Source organism: Leptodactylus fuscus, chromosome 11 (assembly GCF_031893055.1).
Source record: "Leptodactylus fuscus isolate aLepFus1 chromosome 11, aLepFus1.hap2, whole genome shotgun sequence".
NCBI classification, from domain to species: Eukaryota; Metazoa; Chordata; class Amphibia; order Anura; family Leptodactylidae; genus Leptodactylus; species Leptodactylus fuscus.
Window position 1 is genome coordinate 45,449,030 of NC_134275.1, and position 20,551 is coordinate 45,469,580.

At 41.0% G+C, this 20,551-nt stretch overlaps 1 protein-coding gene across 1 annotated transcript; it reads left to right on the forward strand.

Annotated features, from left to right (window-relative positions):
- The first annotated feature begins 299 nt into the window (after window positions 1-299).
- On the forward strand, window positions 300-14,186 carry GATA1 (GATA binding protein 1). Its single transcript, XM_075260085.1, has 6 exons — window positions 300-595; window positions 9,977-10,164; window positions 11,410-11,766; window positions 12,126-12,271; window positions 12,556-12,681; window positions 13,432-14,186. The coding sequence occupies exons 2-6, from the start codon at window positions 9,987-9,989 to the stop codon at window positions 13,741-13,743; spliced, it is 1,119 nt and encodes a 372-aa protein (XP_075116186.1). The 5' UTR covers window positions 300-595; window positions 9,977-9,986; the 3' UTR covers window positions 13,744-14,186.
- Window positions 14,187-20,551: the final 6,365 nt, after the last annotated feature.

Sequence of the window (20,551 nt, forward strand, 5' to 3'; positions counted from 1 at the left end):
CAGAGAGCGTCAGAATTTAACCATTGAAGGTGCAAGGATCATGCACTTATCATATAACCTAACACTTCCAGGCCCATATCTATCTCTGCATCTATTTACCTACCTGTCTGTCTATGTATCTAACTAGTTACCTACCTGTCTGTCTATTTCATAATCTACCTACCTGTCTATATTTCTGTATATGTCTCTCTCGGTTTCTCATCTATCTTTGACGCATCTGTATCATAGAGATGACTTTTCATAATAAATTGTATGTATACTGTAACTCCAATGCTTGCCTATGGCCCTATATATTAATTGCGGGGGTACCAGAGGTCCCGGCCTCCTCACCCCACCCTCAGCCAGTGACACTTTTCTCTAGTAAAAGGCGGTGCTACGGGAGGGACCTTGTTGTGTGGAGGGACTAGTGACTATAAGGGTTAGAGGAGGACTGTCTGTACTACTAGTGACAGATTACTCCGTGCCACAAGGGGAAGGATTATCGGTTAAAGGGGGTCACGGTGCACCAGGGGGGACTGTTACCAAAGCCCAAAGATTTGGGGTGAATTAAAATTTAAAAAATCGGAATTGAAGGCGTGTTGTTCTCCTACAGGAGGTGAGTCTATATAGATCTATACCGAAAATGAAATTCAGGCCATAACGGGTACAGAGGTAGCAGAGCTGATCTTGTCATGTAACTGGATGGGCCTCTGATAACTCAGATAATACATAGTGATATCATTCTAAACTGCGCCACATGACAATCTCTGCTCAGCTACATCTGTAGAGGGGCAATGTGTGACTATTCCAGCATATCCTCCATGCTTATAAACTAGAATGATATGTACGGCTGCAGACTGTGTGACCACAGCTGACGGCACCCCTTACGCTTACACCGCACTTTCATTTTCTCCTTAGTGTTATATGTGTAGAATTGGTGATAACAATCTGATATAAATCATGTAATAATAACAGTATAAAGGATCATGGATAGTATTACTACCTGTCTGTCACCTGGACCTACACTATTACAAGAGCCACAGCTTCATATGGATCTCCTGAAAGTTCACCAAAAAGTTGCAAGATTATGGCAAAGTTAAAGGGGGGATTTTTTTCAATTTGTTAGTTTTCTTCTATCTACATGAACTTTTTTCTATTCTATTCTGCTGTCTTGTTTCTATCCTGTATATGATTATATATTCTATCTATCTATCTATCTATCATGTTTTATACCATTGTCCATTGGATGTAAATTTACAAACGGATCTGCTGATATCTCACAAAATCTTGAAAGTTGCAAGGTCTTGGCAAAGTTAAGGGGGGAATTTTATTTTGTACTATTATGCTGTTCTGTATTCCTATTTTATATATCTGTATATTTCATATAATATATATATATATATATATATATATACATATACACACACATACACCGTATATATGCTCTTTTATACCATTGCAGGTATAGCTAATATTTTTTTTAGCTATTATCGATCAGCTTATTTTTTTTATTTATAATAAATCACAATATTTTTCTGTGATTATTTGTTTGTTTATTAAATATAGAGTTAGGTTTTTAGCTATTTTATTGCAAATGATTATATTAATATAAATAAATATATAATAAGAAATATAAATGGATCTATCTATGGCTGAACTAAAATCAAAACAAATGATTATTTCTGATTATTTTACATTTGTCATCTATCATCACCGCTGTACTTTCCATATATCCACTATATGGTCACACAAACCTATATATATTTTCTATAGTTAAGTACTAAGATCAGTGGACGCCGATGGTTACACCAAATATGTGAAGCTGTAGATAGATGGATTCTTCTGATATGAGATTAATAATGTTATTGAGAATTACCATGATAAACCATTAATATCCAGCTGGTGGATAATCCGACCTGTTGGGATTCATGACACTAAACCCCAAATGGACTAAATGTGGATGTGTCATCCATTAATGTCTTAACTGAGAAATCCCCTTCATTCGCATAGTACAGCAATAACTCATCTCATACTAGTCCTGAGTTACATCCAGAGCTGCATTTACAATTCTGTAAAGTGCTGAGGTTATTTCTTCCAAAATTCTCTGCTTGTACAACGTCTGCACAGAGACCTTGGAATTTACACTCTGGGAAGTTTCGTCTGTATACCAAGAACTGATAAAATAATCTGATAGATTGTAGGGAAGCCCAAAACAGAACAGAATAGTGAGCGCAGCTCTGGAGTATAATACAGGATGTAACTCAGGATCAGTACAGGATAAGTAATGTAATGTATGTACACAGTGACTGTACCAGCAGAATAGTGAGTGCAGCTCTGGAGTATAATGCAGGATGTAACTCAGGATCAGTACAGGATAAGTAATGTAATGTATGTACACAGTGACTGTACCAGCAGAATAGTGAGTGCAGCTCTGGAGTATAATACAGGATGTAACTCAGGATCAGTACAGGATAAGTAATGTAATGCATGTACACAGTGACTGTACCAGCAGAATAGTGAGTGCAGCTCTGGAGTATAATACAGGATGTAACTCAGGATCAGTACAGGATAAGTAATGTAATGCATGTACACAGTGACTGTACCAGCAGAATAGTGAGTGCAGCTCTGGAGTATATAATACAGGATGTAACTCAGGATCAGTACAGGGTAAGTAATGTAATGCATGTACACAGTGACTGTACCAGCAGAATAGTGAGTGCAGCTCTGGAGTATATAATACAGGATGTAACTCAGGATCAGTACAGGATAAGTAATGTAATGTATGTACACAGTGACTGCACCAGCAGAATAGTGAGTGCAGCTCTGGAGTATATAATACAGGATGTAACTCAGGATCAGTACAGGATAAGTAATGTAATGCATGTACACAGTGACTGTACCAGCAGAATAGTGAGTGCAGCTCTGGAGTATAATACAGGATGTAACTCAGGATCAGTACAGGATAAGTAATGTAATGCATGTACACAGTGACTGTACCAGCAGAATAGTGAGTGCAGCTCTGGAGTATATAATACAGGATGTAACTCAGGATCAGTACAGGGTAAGTAATGTAATGCATGTACACAGTGACTGTACCAGCAGAATAGTGAGTGCAGCTCTGGAGTATAATACAGGATGTAACTCAGGATCAGTACAGGATAAGTAATGTAATGCATGTACACAGTGACTGTACCAGCAGAATAGTGAGTGCAGCTCTGGAGTATATAATACAGGATGTAACTCAGGATCAGTACAGGATAAGTAATGTAATGTATGTACACAGTGACTGCACCAGCAGAATAGTGAGTGCAGCTCTGGAGTATATAATACAGGATGTAACTCAGGATCAGTACAGGATAAGTAATGTAATGTATGTACACAGTGACTGCACCAGCAGAGACTACAGTAAAATTCCTATAATGTTTTATCTATACAATCAGGAATCAGGATCCTGGATTATGAAATTTTAGGGTTGATGCACGATTCAAGTAAAAAAGGGGTCTATTTGGTTGTATCCCTTGAATACCCCTGAAGTATACTTCCAGCTGTTGGCAGCTGTGTTTCTAACATGTATATATCACTGAGCATTTATAACACTTGATCTGGCTATCTACTGCTTAGTGGCCAGGCCTCTACTATAGGTTCTGGCCAGCACAGATGCACCTGTAGAGTCCAGAAGTCTGGTGCACCCTAGTGGTCGTTCTCACAGTAGAGCCAGGGTTAGGGTATTCTGCTGTGGGTCCTTAGTGCATATATCTTATTATGAGGCGGTAACATATGACACATGTCAGAAATGCAGATAAGATCTCATTGTGTCTTCTAATCATCTTCACTACTATATAACCTGGCCAGCAGCCATCACTACTACCAGAACCTTTATATGTGCAGATAAGACACTTTCTACCTCTGTGCCGCTGGGAAAACACGGCTGCCACACAATACCAACTTCCAATTATCCAAGATTTTGATCAGAGCCTTTCATATGGCCCCCTATAACTGAGTGGCTCCAGTTTTTGGGGTTTTTTTTACAATTCTTCCAAATTGTGTTCCTCCTAACAGGTCCCACCACAGTCAGTAATAGACATAAGCCCAGAAGATTTACCCAGGAGTGCACAGAGGTTTAGTGGTCACCTCTACCTAGTGATAGGCTTCTCCGGAAGGACATGGCTACCTATTCTGCTCTATGATAAATGGGCTTATAGGGTGTATGACATTGGGGTACTTAGTTTGGTGAGAGGCGTGTACTAGTCGGGACATCATTTTGTCGTTGGCCTCCCCCTCTGCAGTGATATTTCACACCCCCAGTTATCATTATTTTTGTCTCTGATGCAGATTTGCAGACTCTAGTCCTACAATATTTAACCCTTTCACACTATACTTTCCGTTTAAGTTGAATTCCTTAGAATTCTGAGGTTTCTAGAACTGATCCTTCTTCACTTCCTTTTTGAAATGATGTTTGTGAAATCTCTTTCTGACAACGGCTCTGACGATTTACCAAGCTGTATATTATCATTCAGGGCCAGACTGTGGCCAAAGCGAGGTCCAGGCTGGACAATTGTTTTCGGCCTCATATCCTAGACAAAGCCCCCAAGGTTTTATTTTCCAGCATGTTTTCCGATTACTTGTCAGATTACTGAAAGCCTTCAACAAAACTGCTGGATGCCTGGTGGTGCCTGCTGCTGTTCTTGCTAGGACCTGCCTATGATCTAGAGCAGAGTTTCTCAAGGTCTTCAAGCCAACTACCTCCTTATGTGTCCATCACATGACAAACCCTGCTCCTGGGTCTCAAGTGGGGAGGAAAAAATAGAGCGCCAAGCAAATCCCTTTGCTTATGGGAGCGCCTGGGGCACACACTAAACGTCCTGAGGGTCTTTTAACTTATGACCACCTGACCCGGTATTTTCTGATGCCTGCCTCTGCTTTGCATGCATTCTGCATCACTATTTGAAGATGGTGGGTGTTTTAGGTGGTACTAGCCCCCCAGAAGCCTCAGAGCTTTAGCTGTCACTAAATCTGCCACTTCCAGAGGGCTGGTTCATAGCCAAGGCGCATACACCCAGAGAGCATGCAGTGTACCCCCTGAGAGCTTGTAGTGTACAGCCTAAGACTGTGTGGTGTACCCCTTGAGAGTGTGTGGTTTACCCCCTGAGATTTTGTGGTGTACCCCCTAAGAGTGTGTAGTGTATAGCCTGAGACTGTGTGGTGCACCCCCTGAGCGTTTGCAGTGTACTCCCTAAGAGTGTGTAGTGTATAGCCTGAGGCTGTGTGGTGCACCCCCTGAGTGTTTGCAGTGTACTCCCTAAGAGTGTGTAGTGTATAGCCTGACACTGTGTGGTGCACCCCCTGAGTGTTTGCAGTGTACTCCCTGAGAGTTTGTAGTGTATAGCCTGAGACTGTGTGGTGCACCCCCTGAGCGTTTGCAGTGTACTCCCTGAGAGTGTGTAGTGTATAGCCTGAGACTGTGTGGTGCACCCCCTGAGTGTTTGCAGTGTACTCCCTGAGAGTGTGTAGTGTATAGCCTGAGACTGTGTGGTGCACCCCCTGAGCGTTTACAGCATAACCCCTGAGACTGTGTCGTTTATGGCCTTACATCATACAGTGTACCTACTGAGACTGTGTGGTGTACTCCTAAAACTGTGCTGCGTACCCCCTGAGAGTGTGTGGCGTACCCCATGAGACTGTGTTGTGTACCCTCTGAAAGTGTGTGGTGTACTCAGAGTGTCTGGGATACAAACACTACAGGATGAGAGCCACTGCTCTCGAGTCTAAGTTCTCAGTTAACCCCTGGGGGGCACACCATGAGTCTAGGAGGTACCTTCATGGAGCTAATGCTGTGATTCATGGTGCAGTACAGTCTTTGGGGTACTTAAGGGTTTTTGTTTTAGAAACGTATCTACCTGCCTGAGGTAATCTAGAATTAAGACAAGAATGAATTTCACAAAGTGTTCCTAGTAGGGCCTATAACAGGAGATATCAGTAGATATCACATAACAATGCAGATTATACATCATTCAGGGATCCTGGACAGCTAGGTGACGACCTCTATGGCCACTGTAATGGCTGCTATGAAGGATTCTCACTCTGACACTGGCCATATACATTAGATATGTATCAGCCAAACCTGCCAATCTTGACACGTTCAGCTGACTTTGTAATGTGTATGCCCCCCCCTCAGCAGATGTCAGTGGAGATAAGGATCAGGCAATTGGATTCCAGCTGTGCAGCCCTTTGTTCTCTGGGAGATGACCCACTATCTGAGCGGCTTTCTGCACATGCCCAGTTCAGAACACACGCACCAATGGCCCAAGCCAAGCATGCATGTGTTAAAGAAAGACAGGCAAGATGGCTGACACCAGAACAATTGTTCATTGACAACTTTCTAAAGTGTCCGACCAGCCTTAGAGCTTATTCACACAACCGTGCCATGCACCTGGCCATGTAAATGTCCTTGTATACCTGACAGATTCCTATTTTATGAATCACAGATTTTATCCATTGAGGAATCTGTTAGGAAATCCCAGAAAATGGCACGTTCTGTTTTTTCATGGGTTGTTTACATGGACCATTAAAACAATGGTCATGCGAACAGATCCTGAGTTTGTAATATGGCCTTTTGCTCGCTGTCTAGCACACGGCCATGAAATCCTGTTGTGTGAATAAGCTCTTAGAACATAGAGGGATCTGCAAAAGATGAGGAGTGGATTAGATGAATTATACACCGAGCTTGTATGGGGCTGTTTAGTCAGAGCATCCATGGTGACTTGTCCACCACCAAAAGCACCTACAATGGGTAAAAACTGGACCACGGAGCAATGGAAGAAGGCGCCTGGTCTGATAGATCACTTACACCATGTGGATGGCCGGGGGCACCATTTACCTGAGTCAAAAACGGCAATGGACAAAGTGAACAAGGGCAATATTCCTTGTGTCCTGGCATCATGTGGATGTTACTGTGACATCTACCACCTAGCTAACCATTGTACGGACCGAGTGACCCCCTTCATGGAAGCAGCAGTGCCCACTAATGGCAGTGGTATTTCAGCAGGATCATGTCCAAAAAAGGAAAACATGAGATGAAGGTGGTGACTTGGTTTTCATATTCTCCAGATCTCAGTTTTGATTGATCCTCTGTGGGATCTGCTGGAGAAACAAGTCTGGTCCAGGGAGGCCGTACCGAGTAACCTACAGGATGTCATGGGGTTAGATACAAGGGGTCTTGTGTAGTGAAGACGTTTGGCGGTATAAGGGGGACACAATATTAGGCAGGTGGTATATGATATGGCTGATAGGTGTATACAGTGTGCACAGCAGCCAATCTGAGATGAGTTTCTATGTTCTATACTTCTCTGTGGATTGTGATTGGTTGTTGTATTCTCCAAGGGTTCCTGCACCATCTCTGCCCCCTGTAGATGGGATGTGAGTGCACCAGGAATAATATACTCTAATCTGTGTGCACATCTGCTAGTCAGTGCAACTGACATATGACGCGAGGACTGACCAGTATTTTGACACTGCTCTTGAGATCTTGGGCTGATAAGTTCATTAAGGAAATAAGATCTGACTTCCTGTAACGGAACAGACTTTGTTTTTATCGGACTCTGAAAAAGTAAAACTTCTACTATTTGTTTTCTATGTGATGGGCGTTAGTCACTGACTAATCACCTGCGGGGTAATATGCAGATAAACCTCAACGATGTGAAACATGTATCATTCCATCTCCTCCTGCATAAAGATCATTTCTGCCAAGAAATACTGAACAATCTAGTAAACAGTCTTTGAGTCATTCTTAGTCATATCTGCACCGGGGAAAGATGGGTGATAATATGGCGGCCATGACTTGTTGTGGTTAAGGTAATGGGAAGGCTGGGTGGCAATGACTGTGGAGCGATGATGGGGAAATATCTGAATAAAGTTATTACAGGAGATGATTTAGATCAGAGACACAGCATTGACCTCCCACAATGCCATGCACTGAAGCTCTGCTATAGCTTTGAGGGACCTGTGTTCATCCTGAGCCACCTGGTTCATGAACAGAATGCTACAGGTAGAGTGATTGTCAGCCTACATGATAATGCAGATTTCCATGTGGGAGACATGTGGACATAGTAAAGGCAGCCATTCGTGGTTGTCACGCAGCTGCTGTGCAGGAGGCTGCGACATGTGCACGTGGTGTCAGGTACCTTGTGAGCTGCTGCAGTGATCACTATTCAGTACCTTGGACAGCGGGCACACTGCTTGATCCTTGGAGCTGTAAAATAATACCAAACAACAGTCCATACATTGGGGTTCTTTACCACTGAGCCCCCCATTCTAAGACATACAGGCAACCAGTCAATACTCCCAAATTCAGGGAGGGGACAAATCGAGCCCCTCTATTGGAGTGAGCTACACCTTTCCTAATTCCAATGCCCTCAGATGTGCATTGATCTGTAGTTATATTTTATATATATATATATATATATATATATATATACACACTCACCGGCCACTTTATTAGGTACACCTGTCTAACTGCTCGTTAACACTTAATTTCTAATCAGCCAATCACATGGCGGCAACTCAGTGCATTTAGGCATGTAGAAATGGTCAAGACAATCTCCTGCAGTTCAAACCGAGCATCAGTATGGGGAAGAAAGGTGATTTGAGTGCCTTTGAACGTGGCATGGTTGTTGGTGCCAGAAGGGCTGGTCTGAGTATTTCAGAAACTGCTGATCTACTGGGATTTTCACGCACAACCATCTCTAGGGTTTACAGAGAATGGTCCGAAAAAGAAAAAACATCCAGTGAGCGGCAGTTCTGTGGGCGGAAATGCGTTGTTGATGCCAGAGGTCAGAGGAGAATGGCCAGACTGGTTCGAGCTGATAGAAAGGCAACAGTGACTCAAATAGCCACCCGTTACAACCAAGGTAGCCAGAAGAGCATCTCTGAACGCACAGTACGTCGAACTTTGAGGCAGATGGGCTACAGCAGCAGAAGACCACACCGGGTGCCACTCCTTTCAGCTAAGAACAGGAAACTGAGGCTACAATTTGCACAAGCTCATCGAAATTGGACAATTGAAGATTGGAAAAACGTTGCCTGGTCTGATGAGTCTCGATTTCTGTTGCGACATTCGGATGGTAGGATCAGAATTTGGCGTCAACAACATGAAAGCATGGATCCATCCTGCCTTGTATCAACAGTTCAGGCTGGTGGTGGTGGTGTCATGGTGTGGGGAATATTTTCTTGGCACTCTTTGGGCCCCTTGGTACCAATTGAGCATCGTTGCAATGCCAAAGCCTACCTGAGTATTGTTGCTGACCATGTCCATCCCTTTATGACCACAATGTACCCAACATCTGATGGCTACTTTCAGCAGGATAATGCAATGCCATGTCATAAAGCTGGAATCATCTCAGACTGGTTTCTTGAACATGACAATGAGTTCACTGTACTCCAATGGCCTCCACAGTCACCAGATCTCAATCCAATAGAGCATCTTTGGGATGTGGTGGAACCCGTTACAACCCGTTACTAGCATGGTGTACCTAATAAAGTGGCCGGTGAGTGTATATATATATATATATATATATATATATATATATATATATATATAAATATATATATATACCAAATATATTCTTGTCTCTAGGGGGCAGTATTGCAGTCGATCGATTATTTTGAAAAATAATGTAACTGTAGATGCCCAAATAAGTACCCAAAAATAAATGGAGGTGTATGCACTCTTTTGGATAAGGAAACCTCCATTCATTTATCTATTATTTTCCATTATAGTCATTAGTGCTGAGATTGGGGTTAAAAAGTTACAACTAATGCTGCAGGCCACAAATGTGCTTAGAGATTTGTCACATCCCTTCCAACAACTGACCACTCCTGCAAAGTGCACTGCACAGCAGGGGGCGACAATGAGCACAGAGGAGATATACAGGACAGGAAGGTGAACAATGGTTTTGTGGATGTTCAATGTATTTTAATTTGTACCTGTGTTGTAATCCAGGAGCCAAGTGATGGAATTCACATCTCTGTCCGCGAGTCAAGAGCCCCTCACCCAGTACTCAGAGTCTACCATTACTCAAAGCAATGAGGAACCAGACTTCTTCTACAATCTGGGCAGTGACGGTAGTCCATCTCAGTATGGCGGATCTGTCCACAGCCGCGAGGTGATAGCTTACCGCCATTCTTCAGGTAGGTGTGCCCAGATGGATTCTACCTCTGCTAATCCAGCCCTTCACTCTTTATATTCTTCTCATTTTATTTCTTTTTGCCTGTAGAAGGCGGTGATACAGCTTTTGTATCTTTGTACATAGGAGCAGTATTATGGTAGTTATATTATTGTACATAGCAGCAGTATTATAGTAGTTATATTCTTGTACATAGGGGGTAGTATTATAGTAGTTATATTCTTGTACATAAGAGCAGTATTATAGTAGTTATATTCTTGTACATAGGGGGCAGTATTATAGTAGTTATATTCTTGTACATAGGAGCAGTATTATAGTAGTTATATTCTTGTACATAGGAGGTAGTATTATAGTAGTTATATTCTTGTACATAGGAGCAGTATTATAGTAGTTATATTCTTGTACATAGGGGGCAGTATTATAGTAGTTATAATCTTTTACATAGGAAGCAGTATTATAGTAGTTTTATTCTTGTACATAGGGGATAGTATTATAGTAGTTATATTCTTGTACTTAGGGGGCAGTATTATAGTAGTTTTATTCTTGTACATAGGAGCAGTATTATAGTAGTTATATTCTTGTACATAGGGGCAGTATTATAGTAGTTATATTCTTGTATATACAGGGCAGTATGATAGCAGTTATATTCTTGTACATAGGAGCAGTATTATAGTAGTTACATTCCTGTACATAGAGGGAAGTATTATAGTAGTTATATTCTTGTACATAGGAGGCAGTATTATAGTAGTTATATTCTTGTACATAGCAGCAGTATTATAGTAGTTATATTCTTGTACATAGCAGCAGTATGATAGTAGTTATAGTCTTGCACATAGGAGCAGTATTATAGTAGGCGGTGTAGTAGTATTATAGGCGGTGATACAGCTTTTGTATCTTTGTACATAGGAGCAGTATTATGATAGTTATATTATTGTACATAGCAGCAGTATTATAGTAGTTATATTCTTGTACATAGGAGGTAGTATTATAGTAGTTATAGTCTTGTACATAGGGGGCAGTATTATAGTAGTTATATTATTGTACATAGGAGCAGTATTATAGTAGTTATATTCTTGTCTATGGACAATATTGCAGTAGTTATGTAGTTATACATGGGGGCAATATTACTGTTATTATATTCTTGTATGTAGGGGTAGTGTTTTAAAGTTGGAGACTACAAAATATAAACAATGTATCACAGAAGATAGAAAAAAACTTCTGTATTTACATCCTTTCTATGTCTTTCCAGTGCCGCAGACCTACGCTTCTCATTGGGCAGACAGCAGTCCTGGAATTCCCCATAACCTGACCACCTATGGTAGAACCTCTAGTTCATTACCGCTGTACACTTCAGGAGCCTCCCCTTTAGGACCACTTACTTCTCCCCCATTATATTCTCCTGTCCCATTGCTTTTGGGCCCCATACCATCAGTTGAACGTGATGGAAGCCCTAAATATCTGGAGACTTTAAAGACGGAGAGGATGAGCCCTTTGACAGGTGACCTTGTGTCACTGGACTCACGAAGCCCAAACAGTCAGATTATGTCTCAGATGGGATATCTTGGCTCTTCACAGGACTTCAATAACAGCCTCTTCCAACCATCAGGTATCTTATTTGTCATCCTCATCCTGATCTAGTCATGGAATTAGGAGAGGGGTCTATTGATTACATCCATGGGGAGAATAAACCTGAAGTTGGTGGGAAATAGACACTGGAATAAGTAATGGTGGATATAGTGGAAGTAGCGGTGCAATAATGGCAACGGGGCAAGACCAGCTATTGATGGGTATAGTGCAGAACACAGGTTATAGGGTGTGGTAATAGCATTGTAGATGATTTGGGATTACAGGTGTTGAGGTGCAATAATTATAGTGGGACAATAAATCTGTTGTTGGGCAGAGGGGCAATGTTATATTCCAGATATGTAGAGATTATATTGTGTTTTATATCTTTCATATGTACAGAAGATCGTGAGTGTGTAAACTGTGGAGCAACGGTAACCCCGCTGTGGAGACGGGATATCAGTGGCCACTATCTCTGTAATGCCTGTGGCCTCTACCATAAGATGAATGGGCAGAACCGTCCACTGATCCGACCAAAGAAACGTCTGGTAAGGAGTGGGTTAAACATGGGGACACAATGCAGGGAAGCAGACAGATGCAAAGGGGAAGACCAAGTCACCAGGGCTCCTAAACACCAAATACGGTTCAAGACAGTCACTCATGGGCTGAAATATTGCCTGCACCTTCATGGACATCGCTCACCTTTGCTTCTTGTACCTCTCTAAAGACCCGGTCTCAGTCTGTTGGACTAGTGATGACATTTGTGGTAAGGGACCAGTCTTCTCAGTTACAATGTATCTCCAACCATCTTGATCTTATCTCTTCTTTGCAGATTGTCAGCAAGAGGGCTGGGACCCAATGTAGCAACTGTCATACAAGCACCACCACCCTATGGAGAAGGAACACAAATGGTGACCCCGTCTGCAATGCCTGCGGACTCTATTTTAAGCTGCACAATGTAAGATCCTGAAATACATCCATATATCAATTTTATGACTGAAGCAGAGGGCTGGTGTAAGAGAAAGCTAGAAGGCAGCCAATATGGGCCACCAGTAGAGCTCTGTAAAGGTTCATGGAAAGCAGGATGACAACTTCTCTTAAAGCTCTGATCATAGCCATAACTAAAGAATCATGGGCCCTGGTGCAGCGTACCAGTTTGGGCTGTTGTCACCCTAACAGCTTCCTTCATGGCTGCCGCACCTGTCTGTAACTTTTGGCTGCATCACTGGAGGTCTTAAAAGATCCTTTGATGCAGCACTAACAAGCATGGACCCTTTTAAACCCCTTTCAGGGTATCAATGTCGCTCCTGTGAACCCAGCAAAATAACAGTGCCCTCTTGTGCCTCTCACATCAGCCATAAAACTCCCTTGTGACCCTCATTTAGGTAATAGTGTCCCCTTGTGCCCCAATCACATAAGTAATAGTGCCATTTAACCCCAACATAGCTTGATAGTGCTGATAGTTATTGGAGATGGGCAGGACATGAACATACAGCCGTCCGCCACATCTGTGCTGTGTAGGTAGACGGCAGTATTACAATTTATTAGCACACACAGCAGTACTGTGGTGAGATGAGCCTGTGGGCCCCTCTGATTTAGGGGCCTGGACACAAGTGAAGCCCCTATAGCTACAGCCCTATACTTATGGGTTGGAAGGTGTTGTTTCTCTACCTATTACAACTAGCTGTTGCCTAATTTTCTATCTCAGGTGAATCGCCCCTTAACCATGAAGAAGGAGGGGATCCAAACACGAAACCGGAAAGTGAGTAGCAAGTCCAAGAAGAAGAAGCAGCAGACCCCAGAAGGTCTCTTTGAACCTCTCAAGAATGGCCCAGAAGATCAAGCCATGTACCCGTTTGGACCCATCCTTCTACCCAGCCAGATACCTTCTATGGGACACTTAATGCCTTGCTCGCCTCCTCCTCATCACCTGATTAGTCCTCCAAGGATTCCCCACTCACCTCCACATGTCACTTATAGACCTCATATGTTACCGGGGGTCTCACCCGCTCTCAGTTAAACAGCCACTGTCCAGCAGAGACATCTCCTTCAGCTTCTTCTACCTTACGAGATCCAAGGATGAGCGGAGTCCATTGGGTCTCTTGGTCATACTCAACCTTTTGGAGTCATCTTCACCCATGAACTTCCCATCCCTTGTACAGACATCCTCTCTCCTTGCACCCCACTACCTCGTCCCCTTGGAGACTGCTGGAGACAACAGACATTTTATAATACATCAGCCATGTCTTCTCTTTCTATGTATTTCTAGTATGGTATTTTATATGAAGTATTTGGGGGAGGTGACCTGATGAAGTGACGGAGGAGAGCAATGGTCTGTGCCTGATCTTACCATTGTCACTCCTGTTTCTGAGGTCCTGGGACTGTCCGTGGAGTCAAGACGTCTCCCGTTTGGGAATGTCTCATTCTTATTCCTAATGATTGAATGAACAATAAAATCTGTCTCTTGTGGTATCTCAGCGTCCTCACTCTGGTCCTAGCAATAGTGAAGGGGGCTCACTACAGGGTCACACAAACTAGGCTTAGATACAGCAGCTCATCAGAGAATATCACACAGGCTAAGCTTAGATACAGCAGCACATCAGAAAGTATCACACAGAATAGGCTTAGACACAGCAGCACATCAGAGAGTATCACACAGAATAGGCTTAGATACAGCAGCACACCAGAGAGTATAACACAGGCTAAGCTTAGATATAGAAGCTCATCAGAGAGTATCACACAAGCTAAGCTTAGATACAGCAGCACATCAGAGAGTATCACACAGAATAGGCTTAGACACAGCAGCACACCAGAGAGTATCACACAGGCTAAGCTTAGATATAGAAGCTCATCAGAGTATCACAGGCTAGGCTTAGATACAGCATCTCATCAGAGTATCACAGGCTAGGCTTAGATACAGAAGCTTAACAGAGCATATCACACAGAGTAGGCTTACATACAGCATCTCATCAGAGTATCACACAGGCTAGGCTTAGATACAGCAGCACATCAGAGAGTATCACACAGAATAGGCTTAGACACAGCAGCACATCAGAGAGTATCACACAGATTAGTCTTAGATGCAGCACCTCAACAAAGAGTATCACAAAGGCTAGGCTTAGATACAGAAGCACATCAGAGAGTATCACACATAATAGGCTTAGATACAGCAACTCATCGGAGTATCACACAGAATAGGTTAGATACAGCAGCTCATTAGAGAGTATCCCACATTATGCGCTTAAACACACCATCTCATCAGAGAGTATCAAGCCTAATATCCTTAGATACTGAGCAGACATTATCACATAAAATAAACTTTAGATAGAAAAATCATCAGACCGTATCACACATGATAGTTTTAGATACACTCTCTGAGCAGACAGTATCACACATGAAATGATTAGGTACACTGGCTCTTCAGACAGTATCACACATGATGGAATTAGAAACTCTGCTCATCAGACAGTATCACACATGATGAAATTAGATACACAGATCAACAGATAGTATCACGCAGGATAATGCCGGATAACCAGGAATTCTGGACCATTGAAGTGATGGAATATAACAGAACAATGAAGACAGGAAGCCATGATAGCGGGATATAGAGGTCAGGCTGGTGCATACAAGCTGTCATGTTACCCCCTATACACTGAATAACAAGAGAATCCTCCACCAGACATCCTATCCTTCCTACTATTATAAATGTGAAAGTTGGTGTGTTTGGATGTTTGTTACTCAATGACACAAAAACGGTTGAACAGATTTGGATGAAATTTGGCACATAGATAGTTTGCAACCTCAAATAACACATAGGCTACTGTTTATCCCGGTAAATGACATGGCTTCACGACTGTTATGAATTTATGTTCACATACTATATTACACTGCTCTTGGTGGCAGCTTATCTGATAGCCAAGTCTGTTATCTCTCTATGAAAACACAGCTAACCCTCATTCTATTCTGTACATTCATTTGCATATTATCTGATGTGGTCCAAGCAATGCTGACACACTGTATGGAAAAACACCTTTAATCCAAACTGGCAGTTTGCCAATTTTAAACATGTCGGAAAAAAGAAAATCTAATTTGTTGCAAAATTCTAAAACCATGAGAGCTATGAGGATAGCTAGAGGTCACAGAGTTCTCCTTAAGCGGAGATGAGGGGGATCATCGACACCAACAACACACTCATTATATGACTTCCCAGCGAGCTGCTGAGATGCTGGGACAATCACAGGCACGGTGTGAGGAACAAGTTCAGCGGCAGGCCAGCTGCCAAAATCAACACCAACAACACGCTCATTATATGGCGATCCAGCGAACTGCTGAGATGCTGGAACAATCACAGGCACGGCATGAGGAACAAGTTCAGCAGCAGGACAGCTTGACAGCTGCCGAAATGCCGGAGCAGGCAAACCATTGACGGCAGCAATTTGCTGAATATAGGCAGATCATCGTAACCAACAACATGCAGACGAAGTTGCAGGCAGAGGCTAGTATAATATATATGAGGTAATATGGCTGCTATATGATAATATATGAGGTAATATGACTAGTACATAATATATGAGGTAATATGGCTGCTATATGATAATATATGAGGTAATATGACTAGTACATAATAATATATGAGATAATATAGCTGGTATATGATATATATGAGGTAATATTACTAGTTTATAATATATGAGGTAATATTACTACGGTAGTATATAATAATATGTGAGGCAATATGGCTGCTACGTGGTAATATATGAGGTAATATGACTAGTACATAATAATATATGAGGTGATATGGCTGTATATGATAATATATGAGGTAATATGACTAGTATATTATAATTTATTAGGTGATATAGCTGTATATAATATATGAGGTTATATGGCTGCTGTATAATATATATATATACAGTCCTATGAAAAAGTTTGGGCACCCCTATTAATCTTAATCATTTTTAGTTCTAAATATTTTGGTGTTTGCAGCAGCCATTTCAGTTTGGTATATCTAATAACTGATGGACACAGTAATATTTCAGGATTGAAATGAGGTTTATTGTACTAACAGAAAATGCGCAATATGCATTAAACCAAAATTTGACCGGTGCAAAAGTATGGACACCTCAACAGAAAAGTGACATTAATATTTAGTACATCCTCCTTTTGCAAAGATAACAGCCTCTAGTCGCTTCCTGTAGCTTTTAATCAGTTCCTGGATCCTGGATGAAGGGATTTTGGACCATTTCTTTCTACAAAACAATTTAAGTTCAGTTAAGTTTGATGGTCGCCGAACATGGACAGCCCGCTCTCAAATGATCTGAAAACAAAGATTGTTCAACATAGTTGTTCAGGGGAAGGATACAAAACGTTGTCTCAGAGATTTAACCTGTCAGTTTCCACTGTGAGGAACATAGTAAGGAAATGGAAGACCACAGGGACAGTTCTTGTTAAGCCCAGAAGTGGCAGGCCAAGAAAAATATCAGAAAGGCAGAGAAGAAGAATGGTGAGAACAGTCAAGGACAATCCACAGACCACCTCCAAAGAGCTGCAGCATCATCTTGCTGCAGATGGTGTCACTGTGCATCGGTCAACTATACAGCGCACTTTGCACAAATAGAAGCTGTATGGGAGAGTGATGAGAAAGAAGCTGTTTCTGCACGTACGCCACAAATAGAGTTGCCTGAGGTATGAAAAAGCACATTTGGACAAGGCAGCTTCATTTTGGAAACAAAAATTGAGTTGTTTGGTTATAAAAAAAAGGCGTTATGCATGGCGTCCAAAAAGAAACAGCATTCCAAGAAAAACACATGCTACCCACTGTAAAATTTGGTGGAGGTTCCATCATGCTTTGGGGCTGTGTGGCCAATGCCAGCATCGGGAACCTTGTTAAAGTTGAGAGTCGCATGGATTCCACTCAGTATCAGCAGATTCTTGAGAATAATGTTCAAGAATCAGTGACGAAGTTGAAGTTACGCCGGGGATGGATATTTCAGCAAGACAATGATCCAAAACACCGCTCCAAATCCTCAGGCATTCATGCAGAGGAACAAGTACAATGTTCTGGAATGGCCATCCCAGTCCCCAGACCTGAATATCATTGAACATCTGTGGGATGATTTGAAGCGGGCTGTCCATGCTCGGCGACCATCTAACTTAACTGAACTTGAATTGTTTGTCCAAAATACCTTTATCCAGGATCCAGGAACTGATTAAAAGCTACAGGAAGCGACTAGAGGCTGTTATCTTTGCAAAAGGAGGATCTACTAAATATTAATGTCACTTTTCTGTTGAGGTGCCCATACTTTTGCACCGGTCAAATTTTGGTTTAATGCATATTGCACATTTTCTGTTAGTACAATAAACCTCATTTCAATCCTGAAATATTACTGTGTCCATCAGTTATTAGATATATCAAACTGAAATGGCTGTTGCAAATACCAAAATATTTAGAACTAAAAATGATTAAGATTAATAGGGGTGCCCAAACTTTTTCATAGGACTGTATATATATATATATATATATATATATATATATATGAGGTAATATTACTAGTTTATAATAATATATGAGGTAATATGATTAGTATATAATAATATATCAGGTAATATGATTAGTATATAATAATATATGAGGTAATATGATTAGTATATGATATATGAGGTAATATGATTAGTATATGATATATGAGGTAATATGATTAGTATATAATAATATATGAGGTAATATGATTAGTATATGATATATGAGGTAATATGATTAGTATATAATAATATATGAGGTAATATGATTAGTATATGATAATATATGAGGTAATATGACTAGTACATAATAATATATGAGGTTGTATGGCTGGTATATGATATATGAGGTTATATGGCTGCTGTATGATATATATATATATATGAGGTAATATTACTAGATTATAATAATATATGAGGTAATATGACTAGTATATAATAATATATGAGGTAATATGATTAGTATATAATAAATGAGGTAATATGGCTGCTACATGATATTTGTGGTATTATGACTAGTATATAATAATTTATGAGGGCATATGGCTGGTATATCATATACGAGGTTGTATGGCTGGTATATGATATACTAGCTGGTACCCGCGACTTCGTCTGCGGTGATTGTAGAAGTGGGTATATACAGGCGTGGGTAAGGTTTTCATACTGTGTATAAGGTATGGGATATGAAATGTAACTTTGTATCTTGTTTTTGCTGTAATTCATACGTGAGACTTTTGAAGTTACTTTGTATTTGAGCTGCTATACGGTGTTGTGCGAAACTTTACATAGTGACTTTGGGACAGAAGTATTTGAAGTTAACCCTTTCCCGCCAATGGCATTTTTTGATTTTCGTTTTTGACTCCCCTCCTTCTAAACCCCATAACTTTTTTATTACTCCACTCCCAGAGCCATATGAGGTCTTAATTTTTTCTGGGACAAATTTTTCTTCATGATGCCGCCATTATTTATTCTATATAATGTACTGGGAAGCAGGGAAAACATTCAGAATGGGGTGGATTTGAAGAAAAAATGCATTTCTGCGACTTTCTTACGGGCTTTGGTTTTCCGGCGTTCACTGTGCAACCAAAATGACATGTCCCCTGTATTCTGTGTTTCGTTACGATTCCGGGGATACCAAATTTATATGGTTTTATTTACATTTTGACCCCTTAAAAAAAATCCAAAACTGTGTTAAAAAATTATTTTTTGAAAAGTCGCCATATTCGGACAGCCGTAACTTTTTTATACGTCCGTGTACGGGGATATATAGGGCGTCTTTTTTTGTGGGGTCGGGTGTACTTTTTAGTTCTACCATTTTCGGGAAATGTTATTGCTTTGATCACTTTTTATTCAAATTTTTATCAGAATGAAAACAGTGAAAAAACGGTGGTTTGGCACTTTTGACCATTTTTCCCGCTACGGCGTTTACCGAACAGGAAAAATATTTGTGTAGCTTTGTAGAGCGGGCGATTTCGGACGCGGGGATACCTACCATGTATGTGTTTCACAGTTTTTAACTACTTTTATATGTGTTCTAGGGAAAGGGGGGTGATTTGAATTTTTAATCCTTTTTATTTATTTATTTTTATTTTTTTTAACTTTTTTTAAACTTTTTTTTTTTGCATTTATTAGACCGCCTAGGGGTATTGACATGGGTGGGCGGTGTCGGGGATTGTCAGAGCGGTGGGGGTCGGCAAACATGGCTGCTCCGGAGCGTTAAAGAGCGCCTCCTGGAGTATCGTTAAGGTGAGGGGCAAAGTGGTAAAGTATATGTATATGAGATTGTGTGGGGTTAGGGGCGAGGCTGTAGAGGGCAATATGAATTTTGTGGCTTGCTATGGTCCAAAGTGTGTGAGATTGCAGAGATGGTGGTGTGAGTTTGGGTTTTGTGGGGGTCCTGGCACAAACGTATGTGCGCTATTGTGACGAAAAGTAGCCTATTGTTTAATCGGGTGTATTAACTATGTTTGTGGAAAATTTCAGCCAAATCGGTCGAGCGGTTTTTCCGTGATTGAGGAACAAACATCCGTACATGCAAACATCCAAACACACAAACCCACAAACTTTCACATTTATAATATTAATAGGATATGAGGTAATATTACTAGTATGAGGTAATATTACTAGTATATAATAATATTTGAGGATATATGGCTGCTACGTGGTACTATGACTAGTACATAATAGTATATGAGGTGATATGGCTGTATATGATAATATATCGGGTAATATGGCTGCTATATATTAATATATGGTGAGGTAATATAATAATATATGAGGTAATATGACTGCTATATTATAATGCA